At 54.7% G+C, this 22,945-nt stretch overlaps 8 protein-coding genes across 8 annotated transcripts; 4 read left to right on the top strand and 4 right to left on the bottom strand.

Annotated features, from left to right (window-relative positions):
• Nucleotides 1–1,366: 1,366 nt before the first annotated feature.
• On the top strand, nt 1,367–2,838 carry CHGG_08503 (uncharacterized protein; the record flags this gene model as incomplete). The annotated part of the gene is made up of 8 exons (XM_001226429.1): nt 1,367–1,473; nt 1,535–1,589; nt 1,655–1,891; nt 1,959–2,161; nt 2,230–2,371; nt 2,428–2,513; nt 2,563–2,735; nt 2,801–2,838. 8 exons carry the CDS (start codon nt 1,367–1,369, stop codon nt 2,836–2,838), a joined length of 1,041 nt encoding a protein of 346 aa, XP_001226430.1.
• A 2,430-nt stretch (nt 2,839–5,268) lies between these two features.
• On the top strand, nt 5,269–7,849 carry CHGG_08502 (uncharacterized protein; the record flags this gene model as incomplete). Its single annotated transcript, XM_001226428.1, has 5 exons — nt 5,269–6,615; nt 6,831–6,934; nt 6,998–7,167; nt 7,623–7,645; nt 7,838–7,849. 5 exons carry the CDS (start codon nt 5,269–5,271, stop codon nt 7,847–7,849), a joined length of 1,656 nt encoding a protein of 551 aa, XP_001226429.1.
• Nucleotides 7,850–8,989: 1,140 nt separating this feature from the next.
• CHGG_08501 (uncharacterized protein) lies at nt 8,990–10,255 on the top strand (the record flags this gene model as incomplete). Its single annotated transcript, XM_001226427.1, has 3 exons — nt 8,990–9,205; nt 9,449–9,800; nt 9,930–10,255. The coding sequence occupies 3 exons, from the start codon at nt 8,990–8,992 to the stop codon at nt 10,253–10,255; spliced, it is 894 nt and encodes a 297-aa protein (XP_001226428.1).
• Nucleotides 10,256–10,521: 266 nt separating this feature from the next.
• On the bottom strand, nt 10,522–12,503 carry CHGG_08500 (uncharacterized protein; the record flags this gene model as incomplete). The annotated part of the gene is made up of 2 exons (XM_001226426.1): nt 10,522–10,708; nt 11,230–12,503. The coding sequence occupies 2 exons, from the start codon at nt 12,501–12,503 to the stop codon at nt 10,522–10,524; spliced, it is 1,461 nt and encodes a 486-aa protein (XP_001226427.1).
• Nucleotides 12,504–13,164: 661 nt separating this feature from the next.
• CHGG_08499 (uncharacterized protein) lies at nt 13,165–14,468 on the bottom strand (the record flags this gene model as incomplete). Its single annotated transcript, XM_001226425.1, has 4 exons — nt 13,165–13,438; nt 13,554–13,711; nt 13,821–13,938; nt 14,005–14,468. 4 exons carry the CDS (start codon nt 14,466–14,468, stop codon nt 13,165–13,167), a joined length of 1,014 nt encoding a protein of 337 aa, XP_001226426.1.
• Nucleotides 14,469–15,305: 837 nt separating this feature from the next.
• Nucleotides 15,306–15,741, bottom strand: CHGG_08498 (uncharacterized protein; the record flags this gene model as incomplete). Its single annotated transcript, XM_001226424.1, has 2 exons — nt 15,306–15,458; nt 15,520–15,741. The coding sequence occupies 2 exons, from the start codon at nt 15,739–15,741 to the stop codon at nt 15,306–15,308; spliced, it is 375 nt and encodes a 124-aa protein (XP_001226425.1).
• An 885-nt stretch (nt 15,742–16,626) lies between these two features.
• On the top strand, nt 16,627–20,709 carry CHGG_08497 (uncharacterized protein; the record flags this gene model as incomplete). Its single annotated transcript, XM_001226423.1, has 5 exons — nt 16,627–17,156; nt 17,341–18,031; nt 18,800–19,203; nt 19,275–19,698; nt 19,765–20,709. 5 exons carry the CDS (start codon nt 16,627–16,629, stop codon nt 20,707–20,709), a joined length of 2,994 nt encoding a protein of 997 aa, XP_001226424.1.
• A 100-nt stretch (nt 20,710–20,809) lies between these two features.
• On the bottom strand, nt 20,810–22,208 carry CHGG_08496 (uncharacterized protein; the record flags this gene model as incomplete). The annotated part of the gene is made up of 2 exons (XM_001226422.1): nt 20,810–22,045; nt 22,101–22,208. The coding sequence occupies 2 exons, from the start codon at nt 22,206–22,208 to the stop codon at nt 20,810–20,812; spliced, it is 1,344 nt and encodes a 447-aa protein (XP_001226423.1).
• Nucleotides 22,209–22,945: the final 737 nt, after the last annotated feature.

Genomic DNA, 22,945 nt, shown 5'->3' with positions numbered 1-22,945 from the left:
GGCCATGTCAAAATGAGAAGAAACGCCGAGGCCCGTCGGGCTTTAGGGTTGATAGTTTATTTTGAGCTACGATTTAAGGGTTGGCAAACTTGGCGTGTTATCTTCTCTGCATCCTATCCTAGATGATTTGCAGTAGGATGGTCCTGTTCTCGAGAAAGAAACAGCTCTAGCTTATGCCATGGACTGTTAGACCGGGTTGGGATGCAGCACGGATCATAAGGGATACCAGTTCAACCCGTCAAGTCAGCAGCGTAAGGCTACGTGTGACTCGACATGCAAAGTAAATGCAAGAGACTAATACGACCTTACATGACTAAAATGGAAAATCAGGTTGCACGGCGGCTGCAGCGACTTCCTCGGAGGTGGTGATGCTACAACGACTGTTCGTGTGGTTAATAAAATATCCCATATTGTAGGCCACTGCATCATAACCTGGGATAATTCGGGAATTGAAATTCCACGGGCGGTTGAGGATCCTGAGAGAATATACACTGTGCAACACCCTAACAAGTACCTACCTAGCTGGGATGAGGGCAGACGGGGGGTGGGGGAGTGTCAACTTGGCCTCGAAAGCTCTCATTGATTTATCGCGTTATCCGTTATTGGTCATATCATCCTAGAAATATTAGTTAGGGATTTTGTAAATGCGGCGCTATCTTTCAACCGTTCTAGCAAATTCCATGAGGCTTCCATAGAATGTTCTTCTGCCGAAACATTGGCATTGTCGATCTCCTCGATCGAGAACACCAAGTCTTGTAGCAACTCCGCCCATTGGGCCGCATACTTGGATCAGTTGTTGGATATTTCCAATCTAGAATCACTGCAGATGAATATAGATTGGACCAGGGACTTAGATGCCTCAATAGGATGCCGAGGGTCCGAAATTACGTCAATGCCCCCAAAGAGATGGGTTTGACAGAAGTTTGGTTGCCGTGTTTGTTCATGTGAGTGCCGACGAGCATGCCGGCGTACCGGTCCAACGCTACCTTGTGGCGTACCTAGGTAATATAGCCCTACCGTGACATGGTTCCCCCACAGGGTTTGTACTGGGCAGTCCATCCGGTAAAATGCGTGGGATTGGCGATCCATCAACGCTGAAGCCTTTGATAGGCCTGGGTAATGTTGTCAATATAGGCCACCAGCATTCCACCGTAGGCCGGCACTTGCATTGCCCATATTCTAAAGATATCAGCTTCTCTTTCGTTCGGACATTTTAAGGAGCGCATGCGGCCCGGCTAGATCCGATCGCCATCTATTGATTTTCTCCTCGTTTCGTTGACCCAACTGAGCCTGCTGCTCTGAAGCTCGCAGTCACATTTTGCCCATTGCTTCTAGGTAGTTTTGTCGCAACTCATCGACCTACACGATGCTTCCTTTGCTGGGTCTGCTTTCGGTGCCCGCCGTTCAGGCGCAGTTCAGCACCACCATGCTGCGATTTGGTTGCTCTGAGCTCAGCATCGACCGCATCGATCCGTACGTCACACGCGTCTTGTCAAGAGGAGGAGGGATACATTCTACTAACACTGATTCTAAGCCTTGTTGAGCCCGGCAACGTACCGTCGGCTCACGTACACCAGATTGTCGGCGGTGTAAGGCTACCTACCTGCTCATCCACTCCGTACCTCTGCCGAGTGTTCGCAACTAATGCTCATAGAATGCCTTCAACGCCTCGATGCCCTCGACCGATATTTCCAAGCTGGCACAGTGCACCAGCTGCACCTTCGATCAAGACCTGTCCAACTACTGGACCGCCAATGTTTACTACCGCGCCCGCAACGGCACCTTCAAGCGAGTCCCCCAGATGGTTAACGACGTGATCGGCGCAGCCAACGGCGGCATCACTGTGTACTACACTGCTCCAGGACCCAACACGGTTACTGCATTCAAGCCGGTACGGGCCCGCCCCTGATCGAGTTCTAATACAACAAACAGCACGCAGACGCTCACGAACCGGGCAGGGCTTCCGCATGTTCTCTGGCGACGTCTCCCGCAGGAAGCCTACCAACCTCGGGCGCGGCATTCAGAGCTGCTTCCGCTGCTACACCGGCCCTAACTTTGGCGGTAACACCTACTCGCCATGCTTCGACCCGCAGCGTGACACCGAGAGTTTCCCGACGACGCCGTGCCCTGGTGGTATCCGATCGAGTGTCATCTTCCCCATGTAGGTGACCTTCTGAACATGGATTATGGTGCTTTGGGAATACATAACTGACGCCACATGCGGTACAGCTGCTGGGATGGCAAGAACCTGGACTCGCCAAACCACATTGATCACGTCGCTCACCCCACGAATGGCCCGGCTTCGTTCGCTATGGTCGATGGTAAATGCCCGGATACGCACCCGGTTAAGATCCCTCAGGTTCACTACGAGGTACAAAGCTCTGAAGCCTCGACTGTGCATTGAAATTGCTCTTGACACGCTGGCAGGTTGTTTGGGACACTACCAAGTTCAACAACAAGGCCGACTGGCCTGAGGATGGGTCACAGCCGTTTGTGCTCTCCACTGGTGACCCGTATGTTCCCCTTATTTTGTAGTTTCTCTAGTTTTCTAACCCCATTTAGTACTGGTTACGGCCAACACGGCGATTACGTTTTCGGCTGGAAAGACGACTCTCTGCAACACGCCATGGACAACCGCTGCTTCGGCCCAACCTGCAACGGCTTGACCACCCAGGGTTTTGACAAGGCCAACGCGTGCACCGTCAAGCCTTCTGTTAAGGAGGACAACGATGGCTGTAAGTTTCCGTTTCTAGGCAATCTTGATGAAAGAGGTAACGACATATTAACTTGGTTTAACTAGGGCTCACGGAGCTGCCGGGAGGCCACCAGATTATGTAACAGGCCGTGTACGATAGTTACTGGCTGTATAGGCGGGCTGTGAGTGAGACAGTTGCCCGTTATTTCTCCGTCCTGTTATCTTAGGTACTTCTTCACCATGTCCGGAGAGGATAGATCTTTTCCTACATTGCTTTGTAGGTGGTTATCTTTCGTTCGCTATCTATTACAAGAATGAATCAGGGAATACGTTATGATAGTCCCATTACCATGAGCACCAGTCTGAGCATTGCAACAGCACCATACATCAGCATGTTTCCGATTACACCTGCCCAAATCTACCATCTGAGCTCTGCTGTCCCGGTGCAAACATTGAACTGAAATCACGAACACAACCTGATTTTCAAGCGCCTAGATGTCCCGCTGTTAATCTCAACAAGGAGCGATGCCGAGTAGAACTCCGAATAAATCCACGAATACGATCAGACAGCGAGTGGAGGGACGGTTTCAAGATTCTGGGGTGAATTACACAGTGCGCCATCACTATGGAGACTTAAATCGCCGACTGTCCAAGGTACCTATTAGGTAGGTAGCTACTTGACTCGGCAACAGCCAACAGGCCAGGCGAGAAACAGCACATAGACCCGATCACCTTTCCCCTCAGCGGCCCCGCTCTATCGCGCGTTCACCAACCGCCGGCTGTAGTAGAATCGTCGTCCCGGGACCCAGACTGGCAAAATGACACAAGAATGGCTTTGGCTCGGTGCTCTCCCAGCCGAATTGTCTGACAAGATTATTTCGGAGGTGAACACGATCCGTGACCTCGCCAACTTGGTTTTTACCGCGCGCTTTGCGTACTACCGCTTCACAAGACAACGGTAAACCATCCTGTTTCGCATCCTCCAAAACGAACTCGGCCCTGCATTGCCCGATGCCAGGTTTCTGTCTGCCTTCCCCTATTCTAAGCCAGGGGACGGCGAGTGGGAACAATACTGGGAGGACATCCGCGTCATGGCAGGCGTGTACCGGGATATGCTGCCACAAAACGAGCTGCCACCCAACCTGAGAAGCCCCTTGCGAGCCGACCCCGGCCTCCCGCACCTCAAAGAGCTGACCTCGCTCTGCCGCACCCTCCACCTCATCAACTTCCTAACCGACACGTACATCACAACCCAGCTCGCCGCCTTCTCCCTCGCCGGCGGAGACGGGACCCCAGCGACCGCACCCCTGTCGCGGCCCGAACGCCAACACATCACGCGAGCCTTCTACCGCCGCCAGCTCCTCAGCAACGCGTGGGCGCCGACCCTGCGCCCGCCGAGCCTCGACTGGGACGAAAGGGACGTGCTCGTCCTCCACGAGACGCGCACGGGCCTGCTCGCCCCCTTCCGCCCCTGGGACATGCAGCGGGTCGACCACACCGACTGCTTCATCGTGGCCTTGTGCCGCCATCGCTCCCCGCCAGTTTGGCGACCTCCACGCGCATGTGGGCTGCCTGGTGGACTATCTGCGGACGCATCGTGATGTGGCCGCGGCCGCGATCGATGACGTGCAGGCGGGGGGGTCGCTGCCGCACGAGCACCAGGTGTGGCGCGGGCTCGCGGAGCAGTACGAGCTGTCCCCGTTCACGCGGGCCTGGCATCTCGGCCTGTCGGATGTGGTCCCTGGTGTGGATTTCGATAGGACGCCGTGGGAGCGCTTGCCGATAAGCGAGGTGGTTCGGGAAGGCCTCGACTAGGTGCCGTTTGGCTGGGCGGATGCGATGGGCGGGCGCTATGTTCGCTGGTACGGCGCCGGCCTCGACGTCATCCCCTTGTGGCCTCCTCCAGTCAGCATGGCGTGGGAAAGAGAGCATACATATTTTCTAGAGCTGTGGAGGCTCGCTGGATTTGCGCTGTGGGATCGGGAGAGGGTGGAAGCGTTGAAGAAGTTGACGAGGTTTGAGCATCTCAAAACCGGCTTTGTTCTGGACCGCTCCTCTGGCGAGGAGCGGCAGCCAGCTGAGCCTCGCGTCAGGTAATTCTGATAGCTCCTCGCGCCTAAGTTGTTCTCAGTCTTTGCTGCCCTTTGCTCGACCCCATGTTTTCGCCCAATACTCTTGAACACCTTGATTTCCCCTAATGCCTATTGTGCGTGTTTGTGTCTCCTCCGTATCAATAGGGTTTAACTTTTTCCCATTTCTGCCCTCTTCCATCGAATGAGGCTGTGCCATTGCCATCACGCGACGCAGAGAGCTTGTGGCTTAGGATGCGGCCGCTTTTCGTTGGCTATGGTCATCCAATCACAGCGAAGTGAAGATGCATAAGGGGCGGTATCACCAAGGCCTCCCGCAAAGGCTTTTGAGGTCTAAGCCTCCTGAACTGTGAATCCCACCCCCGACCTTTAAATGCCCTGCCTGGCCTATTTATTCTATAATGCTTCCTACCTGCTTGCGGCTCCGTCCGGCTAGAACCCGATTGCTCTCATCGCACGAATCCTCCAGACAGCCACTACCCAATGTCCGTCGGTTTCGGCTTCTCCGTTGGTGATTTCCTCGCCGCCCTACACCTCGTGGGCACTGTCATTGATGCCTTGCGCGAGGCCTCCGACTCGGGTGCCGCCTATCGCGAGCTGCTTACCGAGCTGTTTGCCCTCGAGACCGCCCTGTTACACGTCAAGCGCCTCGACCTCGACGATGGACAACGCACCGAGAAAATAGCGCTGCGACAGGCTGCAGCCCATTGCCAGCGTACCATCGACAAGTTCTGGGACAAGATACAGAAATACCAACCGCACCTGCAAGAGGGCGGCACGGGATCCCGCATCAAGGACTCATGGATCAAGATCAAGTGGGCGGTGTGCAAGAAGGACGACGTGGAACAGTTCAAGGCGGATTTGAGGGGCCACACCGGATCGATCCAGGTTCTCTTGTTGGCCGTACAGATGGAGGCTACCACCATGCAGTCGAGGAGGCAGAACGAGAGACAAAATACACTGGCTGGCAGGATACAAGAGTCCTCGGTGCAGTGGCTCAGCAAGCTGTCTGTCATAACGGATGGTGTCAACCACAGCGTGCAACAAGGAAAGGCGCTCCTCGACGCCACAGCAAAGATTATTCAGACGAACCTGCGGGTGTTCCAAATGATCTTCGATATCCACCAGTACATTCTGCAAGTCCCATCGCAGATCAACCGCCAACAGCCCGTCTACATGATTGATGCGTTTGGGAAGGAATCGCCCTTCCACCTGGAATTCGTGCGGTCGGCAGAAGCATTTATGGCGATTTTGAAGGTGAATTTCAAGTCAAATGGGTCCCAAAAGATTGAGCGTGGCGAATTCGTGATAGAGGATGACGGCACGAAGCGAGATGTCGACCTTACCAGCGACTGGGGCACTTGTTTTTTTCCCGGCCAACGCGTTTCGATGAGCATGGTATTTAAAAGTCTCAAGAACGCGACAACGTCAACCTGTCCTAGTTGTGGAACCGAATCTGGATCGGCACCTGACCGAGAAGTGGTGTGGTATGTACAAGCTCATCAACTTGGAATCATTGAGCCCGTAGACTTACCTGGTTCTAGCGAGAAATGCGGTGTCACTTTCCGTCGGGTGAGAGAAGAATCTGACGAGATGCCGCCGCCGCTACACCAAACTACGTTGTCGGAAAAGGTTCAATCCCCTGACCGTTTACCCGGAGTCGGACCACAACCTCCCAAGAGGAAGAGCGAGGCCGAGGGCGTTGACGATGTTCGAGGATTCCGACGAGTACGATTATTGGACTCGGGAACCCGCTGCAAGATTTACTTCTGGATGGGTAACGAATGGCGGGGCCGTGGAACGGGCTACGGGGAAGTTCGTCTCGTTGGGGTGCGTTCACGACTCCCCGACATCCATTGCTAACCATTTCAAGTAGACAAGAATCCGCTGACTTAACTCCATATCAATCCTTAGGGCAATCCCCATATCGAGGTCTTATCGGAAGATGAACCGCGTCGCTCCTTACTTTTGGAACGGTTGCCAAAACATGCTATCCAGAGATCGCAAGGCGAGAAGCTAAACCTCCCATTTCACCACTTCTACAGCTAACTGCGACCAATCTAGACACCATTCTCGCTTGGATGAGCGTATACTCTGGTACCCTCCAGGCACTCAGATTCCAAACCGTGGAGGGGTGTAGGGCAGTCTGGTATGCCCCCGTCAAATCGCTTCTTCATTCTCAGCGTCACTTACTCTGTCTAATACGCATCAGGAACCAACTCCCGAGTCAAGGGCGAGTGACGGCTAGAAATTCCTGGCGGGCCAATACGAAGCGCCGCCCTAAGCTCGGTATCGATCCGCAAGCCGACCGCCAGCTCGGCCACGAGTCTCAGGAGGATCCTGATGAAGATGCACGTCGGAACTCCGAGACCATTATGCGCAGTAAGTTGGGGAAGCTCATCCCGCCGGCTCTGCGCCCCCTTTCCAAGAAACGGTCGTTGTCACGCTCGTTTAGACCGTCTTTGGGGCCTCGGAACCGCCTTGGTGAGTTCAATGCGCCCCACGCTCCCTACGTAGACGATGTAGAACAGGGAATGGGTTGCATACAGACCGGATTTCCAAGCTAACAAGCCGTGAAGGGACCAAGGTATTTGAGGAAGAAAAGCCGCGACTCTTTGGTAGCAGAATAGATGTTCATAGGTCAAGTACGCATACGAAACAGGAATTGGAGATGAAAGAATTCGGGTTATAATGAGTAGAAAAGGTTATTAGTAAAGTTGCTTCGTAAATTTTATGGGATGGCTCGGCTACCTAGGTACCTACTGGACTACCGAAGTTTCCAAATACTGATGTAGATGACCTGCGATAATGGAGATGAAACACGACGGATTCATTAGGAAATATAAGCCTCGTGGTGGAGGTAAGTTACTCGAGTCCCAAGACCGGCTCCGACGGGATCATGATACCAACATACTCGAGGACCGGGCGTCAAATGCATTCGCAAATAAGGCGTTTGGCCCAGACCACATATGCAGAGAAATCTAAGTGGTTAACTAAGGGACACCAACTGGGCGAAGAACACAAGGTACCTAACCTAATTACACGGAATTAGTTTCCAAGCTAGGTGTCCGACCAAAGGCAGGTTGAAGTCTCTCCGCTGGCAAAGGTATATTTCAACTCTACAAATGTGTTGGTTATCCGCGACTCACAATGCAACCACCCTGCCAATGGACAGAGAAATATCGAAATCCAAGTGCAGCTGTTGATCAAATCTTCGGCCATAGGAATGAAACGAAAGCTGTCCAGAAACTTCAAGAAACCGTGTTTAGGCCGCAAATAACGAAGGTACCGCATATACCGCATATAGCGCAGATGCCGCAGATGCCGCTGGCGCCGCTGGTGCCGCCCAGGCCGCTGGCAATGTGGATGGGGCTCGCGTTGCTGTACATAACAGGATATGGTCCGGCATTGGTGCATTGTTAAACGAGGGAGGGCTCCTATGGTGCGTCACAATAGCGACATGCAACCGCACTTTTAATTTCGTAAATGTAAATGTTGTGTAACACGGGGCTGGATAGGTACGCTAGGTAGCTAAGTCTAGACCCTAGAAGATGATCGAGCCGGTGTTGTAGTGGACGGGGGACTGACATGAGATTTCCAATGGACATTGAAATTAGCATTTTTTAAAAGGTGCAGGCGACAAAATAGATAGCGCATAACTAGTCATCATCCTAAATATCACGATGTATCGTACCGGGAAGGAGAGGAGCCTGAGAACACAAACTGGCAAGGTCTCATCCATTCGAGGGACCACGGCCCTGCCTTGCAGAGTTTATTGAATGCGCGACGCATGTTGCGTTGTGTGAGACGGAATTTATTGGATACAGGTAGCGTCTCAGACATGGAGTCGCATGATATGCAAGCCCACGGAGGGGCTGGAAAAGACGAAGGTCATGTTAGAGGCTATGGATTGCTTGAAAAACACGCCACAGTGGACAGCCAACATGATTGAACAGTTGCGAGGATGCACATTGCCAGACTGGGACGTAAATCAGAGCATGGCCGTGATAGAGACTCCTATTGGGCTGCGGTCGCTGGCGTGATTATTAGATGTCTGGCCCCAGACCAGACATAAAAGGTGCCGAGGTCTTCCTCAACTCCCCCAGCTCATCCTCAACAGTTGCAACTTTCTCATAACCTGACAAGTTCTCACTAACACACCCTACTTACACCACCGCTAAGGATCTCGTTCACTCCCTTCAACATGGCCCCGATCCTCAACCGCAGTAACCTAGGCGCCATCGCCTTCGCTGACGGCAACGGCGACCACATCCGTATCTACTACCAGGATGCTGAGGGCTACATTAGGGAGACCTTTTACGACAACGGCAATGGCTGGGCTCAGCGACCTGAGGACGTTATCGGCAAGGGCAAGCTCAACACAGGCATCGCCGCCATCGCATGGGCCAACGGAACCCAGGTATGAGCTCTCCCTCTCACCGGTAAACAAGACGGACAGACGGATCCAAACCCATAGCTGTGCTGCTCGTATTGATCAAATGTTTGTACGCTGACCATTTTATCACCGGTTGTTCACAGATCCGCATCTACTACCTCTCTGAGGACAACCACCTTGTTGAGGTAATCATCGATCCATACCCTTACCCCCTATTTCTCGTCCCGCCACCCATATTTTAACAGCTGACGTACTAACCCTTATTAGCGCTGCTACTCGGGCGGTGCCGCTGGCGGCTGGTACGACGGGGCCCTGACAAGGGCCAGGTTCCAGGCCGCCCCCTACTCACAGGTCGGCGCTGTGCCTTTCAGCGTCGACAACGCCGACATCCGTGTCTACTACCAGGACAATGAGAACAAGGTGGCAGAGGCAGTTCTCCAGCCGGCGACCGAGACTTGGGTCAAGGGCAACCTCGACCTGCCGCCCGCCATCCCCGGCACGAGCATCTCGGCCGTGTCATCCGCCAACCGCCCGAACCAGCGGGTTTGGGTGTACTATCAGCTGGCCAACACCCAACCTGTCGAGTACGTCCTGCAGCCGCAACGCGGCTGGGTGGTCGGTAAGTGAAAGTCGGATTTGGAGCGGGTGTTGTGACTCGCAGATGCTGTCACAAAACCACCTCCCTGTTGTCTTTTTCTTACTTTTCGCTTCTCCTACTCCTGAAGCTGACGTCGTTGCCAACTTTCAGGTGGTTATAACCCCAGCGGCACCTTTGCCCCGGGCGCTTACATCTCGGCGGTTCACTGGGGCGACTACAATATCAACGTCTTCGCCGTCAACGACCAGAACACGGTCGTCAGGACGGCCTGGACCAAGGCCGGGTCATGGCAGGGCACGACGGCCCTCCAGACCGTCATCACCGACGCACCTGTTGCGTCGATTCACGTCCCCACGATGGCAGACTGGATCCGCGCCTACACCCAGCCGTCCGGCCAGCTGATCAGCGAGCTTGGTTCCAATGACGGCGGTGCCTCGTTCGTCACCATGCAATCCACGATCCCTGTTGACCGTTGATGGCCGGGAAGTTTGGCGTCGACGAGGCATTTTACCCGGCCCTTGCGGTACGGTTTCCCTTGTCCATAGCGTTAGGAGGACCTCTGCGCTTTAGGGTTACTTCAGCTAGCGTAGAGGAAATTGCATTGATTGTTTCAGAAGTGTACCAAAAGGCTGACGTCAATGTGACTTGGACGGTGATATAATATGTTCCCATCTCATCGCCGCCAGTGGATGCCAGGATCACACCACTTGATGCTCCATGGTCCTCTGTGTCAAGTGCCCGATCAGAAGCCATGGCATCCAAAAATGGTCGATGACGGATCGTGGCATTTGGGCAGCACTAACCAAGTGCGGAGACGGGTGGAAGATTTGCCAGCACGATTTCGTTCCGAATCTTCCCAGACACTCCCAGAGTTGCGGGGCCAGTTGCTTGTTTGACTTCGATCAATGGGACCGTATAAGCCCAAGCAGCTAAAACACACCGAATAATAACAGTGCAATGGGAAAGCGGTATGAAGCGTTTGCCCTTGATGTTTGTGATGACATCCTCCAAGGCCTCTCCCAAATCTTGCGCCGCCACGCTCCGGGAGATGGTTGTGTTCGAGGGATGACTATCAAGATCAACCGCAGCTTCGTAGACGGTTTGTATGTGAGAAGCAGTAGCCTCGAAGATGTCCTGCTCGTTTAGGTCATGCGTCTCTCTTCCGAAGGTATCGAGATGGGCTTCTGTGCCGCCCCTGGGTTGGCCCACTGCCAGTGCTACGACTCTCTCCAGTAGGTTTGAATATCGTGCGAAGATGGCCGAAGCATCTGTCGGGTTGCTGTTCTCAGAGGGAAATGTGTAGTTGACGAAAGCGTGCCCGCTAGCATGAGCTCTTTTCTGTACATTTTCTCCGAATAAGGCTGCATCCTTTTCGAGTCTGTGAAGTTCATCGACGAGGAGCTCAAGGTTCTCAACACATCCATTCAGGTTCGATCCTCCAATCGTGAACTTGGTGGCAGATACGACATTGGGACTCGCCTGCGGCACCAGCCCGCCGAAAGCAATTTCTGTGACGGCACGAGACCACTTTCCTGCCAATCTGCGGTCGGCATGGAGTATGGAACCAGCCTCATGCTTTTGTTGGTTCGGTACACCACTGGAACTGACGGCGGCAGCAGCATTCTCGGTCCCGTAGAAAGCATCAATGAGCTTATCGCCAGGGAGACGGCGGAGGAACTCCAATGAGTCTCCGCCGAATGCCCGTTTGTCGATCACGTAGCTGCCAGCCTTGAGGGCGTCTAGCACCTCATCGGTCAGGTATACAGAGAGGATCCAGGATTGAGCCTTTGCAAAGGGAACGCTCCCGCACGCGAGATGCTTAGCCATCAGCGTGGTGTAGCCGCTTCCCATGGATGGTGCATGCCGCGCAAGCCGCGACCCTTGAACGATGTTGATGGACCAGGCGGCATCAGCATGGTTGATGTCGATAGACAGTCCGAACCCGCCCACCCCAGAAACGTAGCGGTGGCTCTCAAGATTAGGAAGAGCGACGCCCAAGATGATGATAAGCGCTGCCAGTTCCTCTCTCGTCACGCTGATGCAGGCTTTATCCCGTACAATCAACGTTGATGTCAGGCGAGAAAGTCCTCGTTTCCCGCTCCGTGGTGGGACAGGGGTGGTAGCGGGCTGCTGGCTTGGGAAGCTCGGATTCTGGTTTTGACCCGCAGGCGGCTCCAGTTGTCGTTGTAGACTGAGCAGCTTCCTAGGCGTGGACTGATAGGCACTTTGACGGGCCTTCCACAAGCCCGAGACATGGTGCTCCCGATGATGGTTTCCTTCAATGCGTCCAAGGAATGTCAGGACGGGCTCCTCCTCGCCTCTCCAGTCCTTTTCCAAGACCCCGGCGTTGCACGCGATGGAAGTCATGATGGACTCGTACAGTTTCACCCATGTTTCCTTGGGGTGGTTCTCGATCATGAAATCCAACGCGCTGCTTGTCCAGCCACCCCTGTCCCCGACCTCGATCAGTCCGGCAACTGTAGGCAACCGGAGCGTCTCCGTTGTGTCCCCCCAAAGCGAACTCCATCGCGAGACGCTTTTGGCACGGAAACAGCCCAATGCCGAGTCCTCGGACGTAAACCGCCGCTCGTCGGCAGCTTGAACACGCCGGACCCGTTCAATCAGGAGGGCGACAACAGCCAGACCGATGGCCAGAAGGCCAACAAAGGTTCCAACGGTTTGTGCCCACGCCAATCTCAGGCCGAGATTGCCATCGTCCGCCATTTGGATTAAGCAGTGTTATGATCAGATAATCGGGGTCTCCAAATTTCGAGGGGGTAGAAAGCATCGAGCGGTAAACGCGAGACTCCCTCTATAAAGAGAACAGAGATGCTTAACGAAAGAGGGGTCAACGTATTTGTCGCGATCTGCAACTTATCCAACCAATTTGAGTCGCAAGGCTCTCGTCATGACACCATCGAGAACAGCGTCACGGTGTCTCAGCTCCGGCAAAGGGTGCCGTGACTGGCCCAATCGCTACCCAGACTCATGCAGCCACTGCAGTAAGTTGCATCATGCATGCAGTTTTCAGCTCCTCTCCAAAAAGCCGATCAGGTCCCAAAACGTCGGTGTCACATCCTGTCTTCACCCTTGGGCTGTCGCGCATCATCTGCCGAGTTGGGAAATTCCCACGGCGATACAGAAGGTATTGTGATATCGATGCATGAGGGGTTAGTTGTCAGTATGGGCTTTCTGTGGCCACTCAAGGGCGCGGTTTTTTCATGCAGTTAACAACTGAAGGCTAGGCAAACTCTGGGCACAGCGCCGTAGAAGTAACACAGGAGTGACACCGCCGGGGGCGAGGTACCGCAGGCGCCACCTGCAATAAGGGCACATGATTGTTCTTAGCTGCAAAGGATAACGCCAAAAGAGATCTGTCAACAGCTCACAGTTGCTGCCTTCTCTCCTCAGCACTATACGCGCGGAACAGTTCCCACGCGCTGCCCCTCGAGATCTGCGTTCCGTCATAACACGAGATTGCCCGGAACCCTGGCGTGCTTTCCTTGACGGGCACATGTTTGACACCATCGAACGGGAGCTCGATGAGACTCAGCCATTCCAACGTGAACCGCCCTTCCCAGACGTCCTCGACCCAATGCGGATCCGTGTTGTCCCAGTCGAGGGGCGACGTCATGCGGGCGATGCCGCAGAACTTACGGCTGCGTTCAACGGATCCCATGATGGGGTCTCTAGTTAGCTCCCGCTACATGTAGCCAACCAACCCCCTGACAAGTTCATTTGTGCCTGAGTTGGGCACTGTGTGAACAAACGTACCTCAGGACGACAGAGAATAGCATCACGACATGGCCCCCTGATAGGGCATAGGCCTTGTCAAGCATATTGTTGACGCGCGAGCTGGAAGTCCACACGTCATGCGCGGCACTAGTTTCAATATCGGTAGCGTTGTCCGAGCGAAGGATGAAGTATCGGTTCTGCGGCGCAGAATGTGCGGTGAATCAACGAGAGCCCAAACTTTGAGCAGGGGAGATTGCGAGACGTTGGAGGTTTGAGCAAATCAGTCTGCCATTGGTTACTACGTACCTCGGGAGAAAGGACAGTCCTGAGCTTAGGCGTGAGCAGGGTGTTGTCCAAAGAGAGAAAGTGATTTATCCGTTCGATTGATGCCGAATCTCTTGTCGGATACAGTTCCAGTTTGACCCTGTTTTTTGTTTCTAGCTTTATGGTTGGTTTTGTGTCCGGCGGCGTCGTCTGCTTCCTGGCGTACGGAGAGTATCGAGGAGATTGTCTTAACGGGGACTCTTCTTTGATGCGATGTGCGGTTGGCGGCGAAGCACTATCACTCTGACTTGTATGTTGGGGAACATGTATCTCGTTATCATCGTCGAGTGGCGGCGGCGGGAGAATTGCTTGTTTCAACCACGGATGGGCTAGGGCGGCGATGGCAGTAGGTCGTGTTACAGGATGTGGTGCAAGCATCCGTGTGACAAAGTCCCGGCAAGAATCACTGAGCTCGCCACCCTCTTCTCGGGCAAAGTCGAGTGCCCTCTGCTGGTTAACATATCTCGAAAGGTCCCCCTGGCGAGGAAATACATCCCGTCCTAGTAGGAGCGTCAAGGCGATGGTGCCAACGGCCCAGATGTCCACCGATATGGTGTACGTAATGGTAGCGTCGTCCTCATCGAAGTATCCCAACGCCTCGGGCGCTGCATAGCCCATGGTACCAAACATATTTGCTGTGTACTGGCGTGTTACTCCTTGGACAGCCTGTTTGCTGATGCCAAAATCGGCGATCTTAACCTGCCAAATAGGGTTGATGGAGGCAATGAGAATGTTCTACCTTGCGGTCAGTTAAGTTGTTGTCGGAACATCTACGCCAGAGTTACGTCCTCGCAGGGGGACGTGACGGAGGGCAGGGGGGGGTCCACCACTGGGGCAGTCGTCACGTGGTCCTGGACCTCGGGGACGACAACCCCGGCTGCAAAATCTGAGCCCCCCTCATTTCTAGATAGAAGAACATGATCCAATTGAACCACGAATATAGCACGTCCCTCCAGAGAGAAGGGATTTGCCCTGTGCTGGATGGATGGATGGATGGAATTTATTTCGCCCGGAGGCACTGGGCCTATAGGGCCTTAGCACGCTAGCTACATCCGGATCAGATCGTTTTGCGTTTAACTCGTACAAGCCCCCTACTTCTTCCCTCTTTCTCGCTGCACCATTTACCTCTTGCCTTGGTTGTTGTTAGCAGATCAGCTTGGAGGCTACTTTCTCCAAGTGTTCAGCGTCCTATCTTCAGCAGCTAAAGCGGGACCTGCTGGTTAAGGCTCGTGGTTGAGGCTCGTGGTGTTGAGTGTCGGCTTCTTCTACTGTGACTGGTTTAGACTCTCCTCTTCATTCAGCTCCATTGCCCTGTGCTTCTAACGCTATCGCGATACCTGGTATTCCCTACAGTTGTTTCCCTCGCTAGCAGGTAATAATGAGCCCGTTCCATGATAGACCTACCGCAGGTTTGAGATCGCGGTGAGTGAAACCATTCTCGTGCATATGCCTCACACCCTTGATAAGTTACTTGACGATATAACTCGTATCCAGTTCTGGGAAGGGGCCTGAAGTGCCCCTGAAACGCTCGAGGTCACCAGAAGGCAAATACTCCATCGCGATGAATATCGAAGATTCGTTGTCAAACCACCCGAAGATGCTGACAAAATGAGGATCAAACTGTGTGGTGTCAGGTACGTCAGCGCGTACTCTGATAAGGTAGGCCAAGTAAGGCACCTACTTGGGGTTGCGAAAACTTGACGATTGCGGCCAGTTCGTCCCTATACGTCCATTTTGAGCCATCATTCGACTGACGCTTGCTCATCTGCTTTACTGCCCGGAGCCGTGGTTCTTGGGATATCTCTGTCCGGAGTACTTCCATCCGAACCACTCCGGATGCTCCGTGGCCTATTTCGGCTCGAATGGTCCCATACTTCATCTCTGGCTGGGGACGATGCCCCATCATGAAAGCGGTGCTTTACACATTCAAGGGAGAACTCGGTCTCAAGCTTCGCGGCTGCCACTAAGTCGTCTAGGTTCTCATCCATTTCTTCGTGTCGTTGTTTCCCTCATTGTCAGCTGACAGCGCTTCGAACTTCATATTTCTAGAACAGCAGAAACTGGGAGTAAAGTAGACGCGAGTTTCAGGGGTATCGAGAGGAGACTCCGCGACAAGCATGCCAGCCAGCGAAGACTGCATTGTGGCTGACTTGGCACTAGGACACGGCGAATGAGGAGGACTGAGCAGCCGCTGCCCCAGGAGACAACTCAGCTCAGGCTGACAGGCAACGCCTTACCTCTCGCTTAGCATGGTTCGCGGATGGTTATCGAACGCGTCAAACTCCCGCGCGACAGACATCGGTTCTGTTAGTCTCTGGGACGTCACACGTGAAGCGCCAGGCGGTCCAAGCCCAACAGTCATGTCATGTCTGCTGAACTCATCCTAGCCATTGTCGGGGTTGCAGATGGCTGCATCAAGTGAGTTGGCGCCTTTAACCCGGGCCAGTTACCCGTGATAGCTCAGCTCACGCGTACGACCTTCAGACTCGCGAACAAGGCTCTATCGACATGTAGAGCGTATAGGGATGCTGAACAAGACCTCGCAAGAAAAGTGACCATCTTGGAAACTGTGTGGGTAAAACTGGAAACTCAGCTAAGCTTCCTTCGCCGGGTTGCAGATCAGGGGCACCTGAAGGACGAACTGGCCCAATGCCACTTCACGCTGCTTCAGAAACTCAATGGCGCACTGCTGCAAGCAGTCTCAGAGTTGGAAATAGCTTCTTCTTCCCTCGAGTCACGAGCCAAGACCCTGAAGTTCTTAAGGGTTGGAAAATGGAAATACGCAATCATGAAGAAGACGCTCGACACATTACTGGCGGAGTTGGAAGCATGGCAGGGGCGATTCGATCCTTCTTGGTATCTCATCATACTCATCAGCAGAAGCGTGCTGGACCCGGTGCTTGTCGGGTCTTCCGATACCCAAGGCTCAGAGTCGAACGCGATGGCCGGGCCCTTAGACAACATGCGTGCACTTCGCAGGGTCATCGACGCTGAGAGCCCCGGCGCCGTTGTTCAGGATTTAGGCAGGCTTGATTTGGATGTCGGCCAACTCACCAATATCCATGATACAATGATGATACGCTACACAAGTGCGAAACTCATGGTTGAAGCGCAGTCCGGCGCTCGTCTGGTTACGGAACCAGTCGACCTCTCCACAATCATCAACGCACAAAGCATCCCTGACATTGAAAGGCTTGCTAGACGGTTGCGGCACATTGACCCCGACACGTTTGGTCTACTCAGATGCGAGGGTTTATTGAGGAGGGCGGACCCTCAGAGCGGGCGACTTAGGGCGCTCGAAGTTATTTACCGCGCCCCGTCCACCCCACAGCCACCAATGACCCTCCGGCAATGTCTCCTCGACCAGAAAGACGCCAGCCTGAGCGCCATAATCAATCTTGCTAAGCAGCTCGTCCGCTCCGTGAGCTACATCCACGCCTGGCACGTACCCCCTAACCCCCCTAACTCACTGAATACCTCCATCTAACTCCTTCCCCCACAGCAACTTCGTGCACAAGAACATCCGCCCAGAAAACATCCTGATCTTCCCCCCTCCCGACACACCCAACCCCAACCCCAACCCCATCGGCACCGCCTACCTCGTCGGCCTAACACAATTCCGGTCGCTCGCCCACCAGACCAACCTCCTCGGCGACTCGGCCTGGCACCGCAACCTGTACCGGCACCCGGCGCGCCAGGGCCTGCGCATCCTGGACGGCTACGTCATGCAGCATGATATCTACTCGCTCGGGGTTTGTCTGCTTGAGATTGGACTGTGGCGGCCGCTGGTTTGGTACCCGACTACGACAATCATGGAAACAGCGGTGGTAGATGGGGATGAGATGCCCGGTTGTGGTGGTGGTGATGCTGGTGATGTCTCAACTGTTTCCGAGCCTGTCCCCGTGCCGGGACTCGCGCTCGCTTTGAGGAACGTGCTCACGGACAAGGTGTTTGAGCGGGCACATGTCGGGGACAGGACGGGCTGGGTCAAGGAGGATCTCGTGGGCATGGCGAGAAGGATGTTGCCTGCGAGGATGGGGGATATGTACACGCGGGTGGTGGAGAGTTGTTTGACTTGTTTGGATGAAGGGAATGAGGCTTTTGGGAGCTTTCGGGAAGAGGAAGGGGGTGACGGCGTTGCGGTGGGTGTGAGGTTTATAGAGAAGATCTTGGCGCGAGTGTCGGAAATCAGGGTGTGATCCGGGACCCAGGGGCACTACAATGATCGCCGTGTACTTCTTGCTTCTGGGCGCCATGAACTGAAGCGTAGCAAGGCTTGAACGTGGGTGGTGAAAGTTCTCAAGTTTGAAGTGGGTAAGATTCAACCAAAGGGTACCGGAAGTTACCTGGATGTTAACAGTAACCTTGCCAGCGTGCGGCCGTGTATACAACCTACCTAGGTACCTTACCTGCCCGACCTAGGCACGGTACCCATAGAACCCGAAGCTCGATAGCTCCATTACGGACCTGATCCTGCCACTACGACTGGGTGCCTTCCTCGTCATACCTGGTCGAATCCTCCAAGCATCAGCCTGGCTAGAAGCAGCCACGCTGCAGTACTCCAGCAACCGGATCTGAGCTAGATACTGGGTTGATGTTAACGTGCTAAACAGCCTTCGCGAGGACAGCCTAAACCCTAACCCCTGTACTTTTCTTCTGCCCAGAGCTGAATGAATCCCTTTCGGCAGCGTGATCCTGGGCGGTTCCACACACTTTTAGTGACCTCATTTTCTCCCCCTTTACTGTAACATAACTGCATACCGAGATACCACCATTCAATAACTCGCTTGAGCGTCCGCGACTAATAGATGCCGAACCCTCGCCCGCGACGCCTGCTCCGCAACTCCAAAGCATGTAAGGTCTTCAATTTCACGATCTAGGCCCTCTGCTCCTTGCCGCGGGCGGCAGCTAACAGGTTTCATTTAGGTGATTTTTGCCACAAACGTCGCATCAAATGTCAGAACAGCCCGGTGAATCCGGGTCGTTGCCAGAACTGTACGGATTTTGATGTGCAATGTAACTACTCGCGGCCATCCAAGAGAGGGGCAAACCGTAACTCCTCGCACACCGGGGCCGCCGTTTCCCGGCCGCAGCCACCGAGCGTGCGACAACCGGTTGCAGATTCGGCACCGCTCAGTCACGCCGACGCCGGCGATCCAACCGGGGGCACGGGTATTACGACCCCGCTTATTCCACATGAGTCAGGGCTGGACCATTCAAGATTCGATCAGGGCGAAGAGGCCAGTTCTACAACCCAAGGAGGGTGGGCCGAGCCTCTTAGGCCAGCCTGGCAGGGCTTTGCGCGAACTGCCACCCCTGTCGTCCGAAGGTTGCTATCTGTCTACCATCAAACCGTCTACCCAATGTGAGTACTTGGGGCTGTCTTCAAATCAGCTAGAGTTGAAACAAGACCTGACGATTTGAACATTGCTACAGCTTCCCGTTCTTTGATCCCACCAGGCTCGAGCGCAGGCTCGAGGCCCTCGAACACTCCCGAAACCGTGCCTTCTTTTGCTCCATCATGGCAGCCAGTGCTCTTGCTTCAGCAAGGATACGGGATGGCGCGCTAACATCAGCCCAGCAAGGTTTACTTTCAGCAGATCCCGCAGCCATGTCTCCAGAGATGTTCTTCGCAGCGGCCGAAGAGGCTCTTCCGACTAGCATCCTTCAGTGCCGTGACTTTGACTGTCTCCGCGGCTACGCGCTTTTGGCTTTAGCCAGCTTGCAAGACGCCAAGATACGGACGATGCAGATGTATATTGGCCATTATTTCACCATGCTTGCCATCAATCGGTGGCATGACGAGTGGAACTGGCCAGAAGATATACAGTCCTCGGAGAAGGAGGAATGGCGTAGACTGGTAAGCCATTCCATACAACTTCTAGTTCTTAACTCCAAGTAATTGTGTGCTGAACACAAGACGTAGTATTGGTCCATGTACACGCTCGATGTCTACTCGTCCATTGTTTGGGACGGTTGCATCCACTACCAAGAAAGCCATGCGAGGGTGGAGTATCCTTCAGGAAAAAGCGACACGGATAACCTGGACGAGAATGACGCAGCCCACTGGATCACGGGTTGGAATTTTACCACCGACCTCTACCGAATCCTGGAACATAATCTTAGCAGATTACGATCTCGGTCTTCCAAGTTCAACCTCCTGGGCGATGTGGCGAGTAGTGGCGTTTCACTGCCCCTAATGAGCCAGGACCGCGTAGCTGAGCTTTACTCAGCTCTTCCGCCGGTGTTCAAGCAGCTTCAACCCGCCACTGGGGATCCAGCAAAGGACATCTACGGGTTCCAAGCCGCCAACATACAAGCCACAATGGCCCTCTTGCGAATGGTCTACCTCTCCCTTGAAGGCGGCGGAGCCGATCTGGAGACCAAGTGCTCCGTCGTCAGTGACGTGCTCACAATCTTCCACCAGGTCCCGAAGTCGTATTTGAGGGCCATCAGCACGCCCCTCATCTACCATATCGGCGGCATCGGCATTATTCTGGGTTCGGTGATGGAGGGCCCCCTGTCCGAGAGCTCGTGCCGACGAGTAAGAGATCTTTTACTCTCCATGGCTGACTTGTTGGAGAGCCTTGAATCGTTTCTCCACCGGAACGCCGGGGCAGGGCGCAAGCTCCGGGACCTGGTGGCACGCTTGGAAGAGTACATGGAGGACAGGGGGGACCAGCGGCTCGTCCAGACTCACGACGGCACCGAACCCGCTGGGCCGTCTTTTCAAGACGTTCCTCCCCCCCCTGAGAACGGCTGGGGTGAGACCGCGATGCCAGACCTGTCACCTCAGTTTCAGCTGCCTGATGAGTTTTTTCGAGACTGGACCTGGCCTTTTGCCATGTCGAACACATATCTATCATTTTGACTTGGTCACACATGAGGTTGACAATTTGAGAAAAAGGGGGAACATCTACGATCACTCCATAGCTATCAGAACATCTATTATTTACAGTCCCGGCCCTCTATTACCACTTATTCTCAAACACCTTCCCATCCACATAGTTCACCATCTCCTTCACCGGTTCCAGCTCCGCCCTCCCCCCACCAAACAGCATCCCCTTCCTCATCACCGTCCGATAATTCGCCCCGGGGTTGACCTTCCCCAGCACATACGGCCTCCTTGTCTCCACCCTATCCGGGACCGGTATGCTGCGCCCAACAACCGCCTCCATCCCCTGCCACGCGAACGTGACAGCCTCCTTCGCACCGCCCGGAATCCCCGCCTCATCAAGCATAAACATCTTGACCCCCGGCAGCTGCTCCTTCATATAATCCGTAATATTCGGATTGTACGCACCACCCCCGCACATAAACACCTCATCCACGGCCCTGCCCTCCGGCGCATACCGCCGCCAATGGTCCACAATCGCCTGCGCCGTGATCCGCGTCACCGTCGCAACCACATCATCCGCCGACAGGCCCCGCTGCGCCCCCTCCCTAATCAAATCATCCGCGAGCGTGTCGCGGAAGACCTCCCGCCCCGTCGTCTTGGGCGGGTCCCAGCTGAAGTAGGGGATGCGCGCCAGGAAGGCATCCACCATGTCCTGGTTGACCGTCCCGCGCTTGCCCATGACGCCGTCGCGGTCATATTCGAGGGCCCCGTCGGTGTAGTGGCGCACGACGGCGTCGATGAGGGCGTTGCCGGGTCCCGTGTCAAAATCGTAGGCGCGGTCGGGGCCCTCGGGCGGGATGAAGCACACGTTGGCGATGCCGCCGATGTTTTGGCAGGCGCGGAGCTTGGTGGGGTGGTGCAGGAGGAGCGCGTCGAAGAAGGCGATGAGGGGGGCGCCTTGTCGGCCGGCGGCTTGGTCCGAGACGCGGAAGTCGGTGACGGTGGTGAGCCCCGTGCGCGACGCGATGATGGTGCCTTCGGCCATGGTTAGGGCGGATTTGGGGATGCCGGCGTCGGGCATGCTGGCCAACCAGATGGTTTGGCCGTGGGAGCCGATGGCGTCGATGGTTTTGATGTCGATGGCATTGTCGTTGCAGAATTGGATGGCTGCGGCGGCGAAGGTCTCGCCGAGGTGAACGTTGACTTCGGACAGCTCGGAGGCGGATGTCTTGTCGTGCTTGATGATGGACAGCACACGCTTCTTGAGTTCAAGGTCCAGTGGTACTTCGCCATACTTTAGGAGGGAGAAGTGCATCGGGGAGTCGGGTGTTTCCTGTCGAAAGCGGCACAACGCACAGTCGATGCCATCCTATGTTGGGTTAGTTTCCTTTCTCTCGACCTGCTGCAGCCTGCAGGGTACTCACCATGGATGTCCCGCTGTTCATGCCCAGAACCACGAGCTGTAGCGGCTGCCCGGCTGCGGGTTGCCCATTTTCCGCCACATGGCCGTTTACTTGTGCGCCTTGAGCCATTCTTTCAACGTACTGAACCGAGGAGAAAGGCGGGTGTGGTGTTGATGGCATGGAGTTACGAGGGCGGACCGGGCGGCTATTTCAACACCCCGAGACAGAAAGCTTTGGGCAATGCCCGGATCATTCGAGAAGAAAAGACGCCACTCTCGAAATCGTACTTCCGATCCGCACGTGGTTACCTAATTATTGAATCCATTTTGCGATGATGGGATCCCCATTTTCTGGTAAGAGACACCCCTTTCGGCAGTACGGAGGACGGTTAAGCGGTTAAGCGGCTACGGCAACACGGGTACACGCTTACGCGCTTACACGGCTACACGCTTAAGCGGCGACTCGGCATTTCCGAGACATGGACGAATCAAAACTTTGATACTCACCGTTGGCCGTCGCCACATGGACGCACTCCACCAGTGTCATCTCCCAGATCTTCGGGGTCTGGGGCCTTTGCGGGGTCCGGGGTTTCCTCTGGGGCATGCAGTTGGTTGGGAAGGCTGACCGGTGCCGACGTGCTTCTGCGTTAGCGTGCCATGTTGCCGGGAACTTAGGACTCGGCACCTCGACTCTCTTGGCTGACTCTCTTGGCTAAGGGACGCCACGAGGCTGTGAGCCTGCGAGGGCAGAGACATAAGTCAGTTTGGTCGCCATGCTTTGTAGGCGGACATCCTCCCGCACTACTCCAAACGCACGCTTTCCCCTCGGTGCCCCTTGATTTCCTCGCAACTCGGACCACCGTCACC

This window comes from Chaetomium globosum, genomic scaffold (genome assembly GCF_000143365.1).
Source record: "Chaetomium globosum CBS 148.51 scaffold_6 genomic scaffold, whole genome shotgun sequence".
Lineage (NCBI taxonomy): Eukaryota > Fungi > Ascomycota > Sordariomycetes > Sordariales > Chaetomiaceae > Chaetomium > Chaetomium globosum.
Note: the sequence above shows the minus strand (reverse complement) of the source record. Positions and strands in the feature narration are given on the sequence as shown.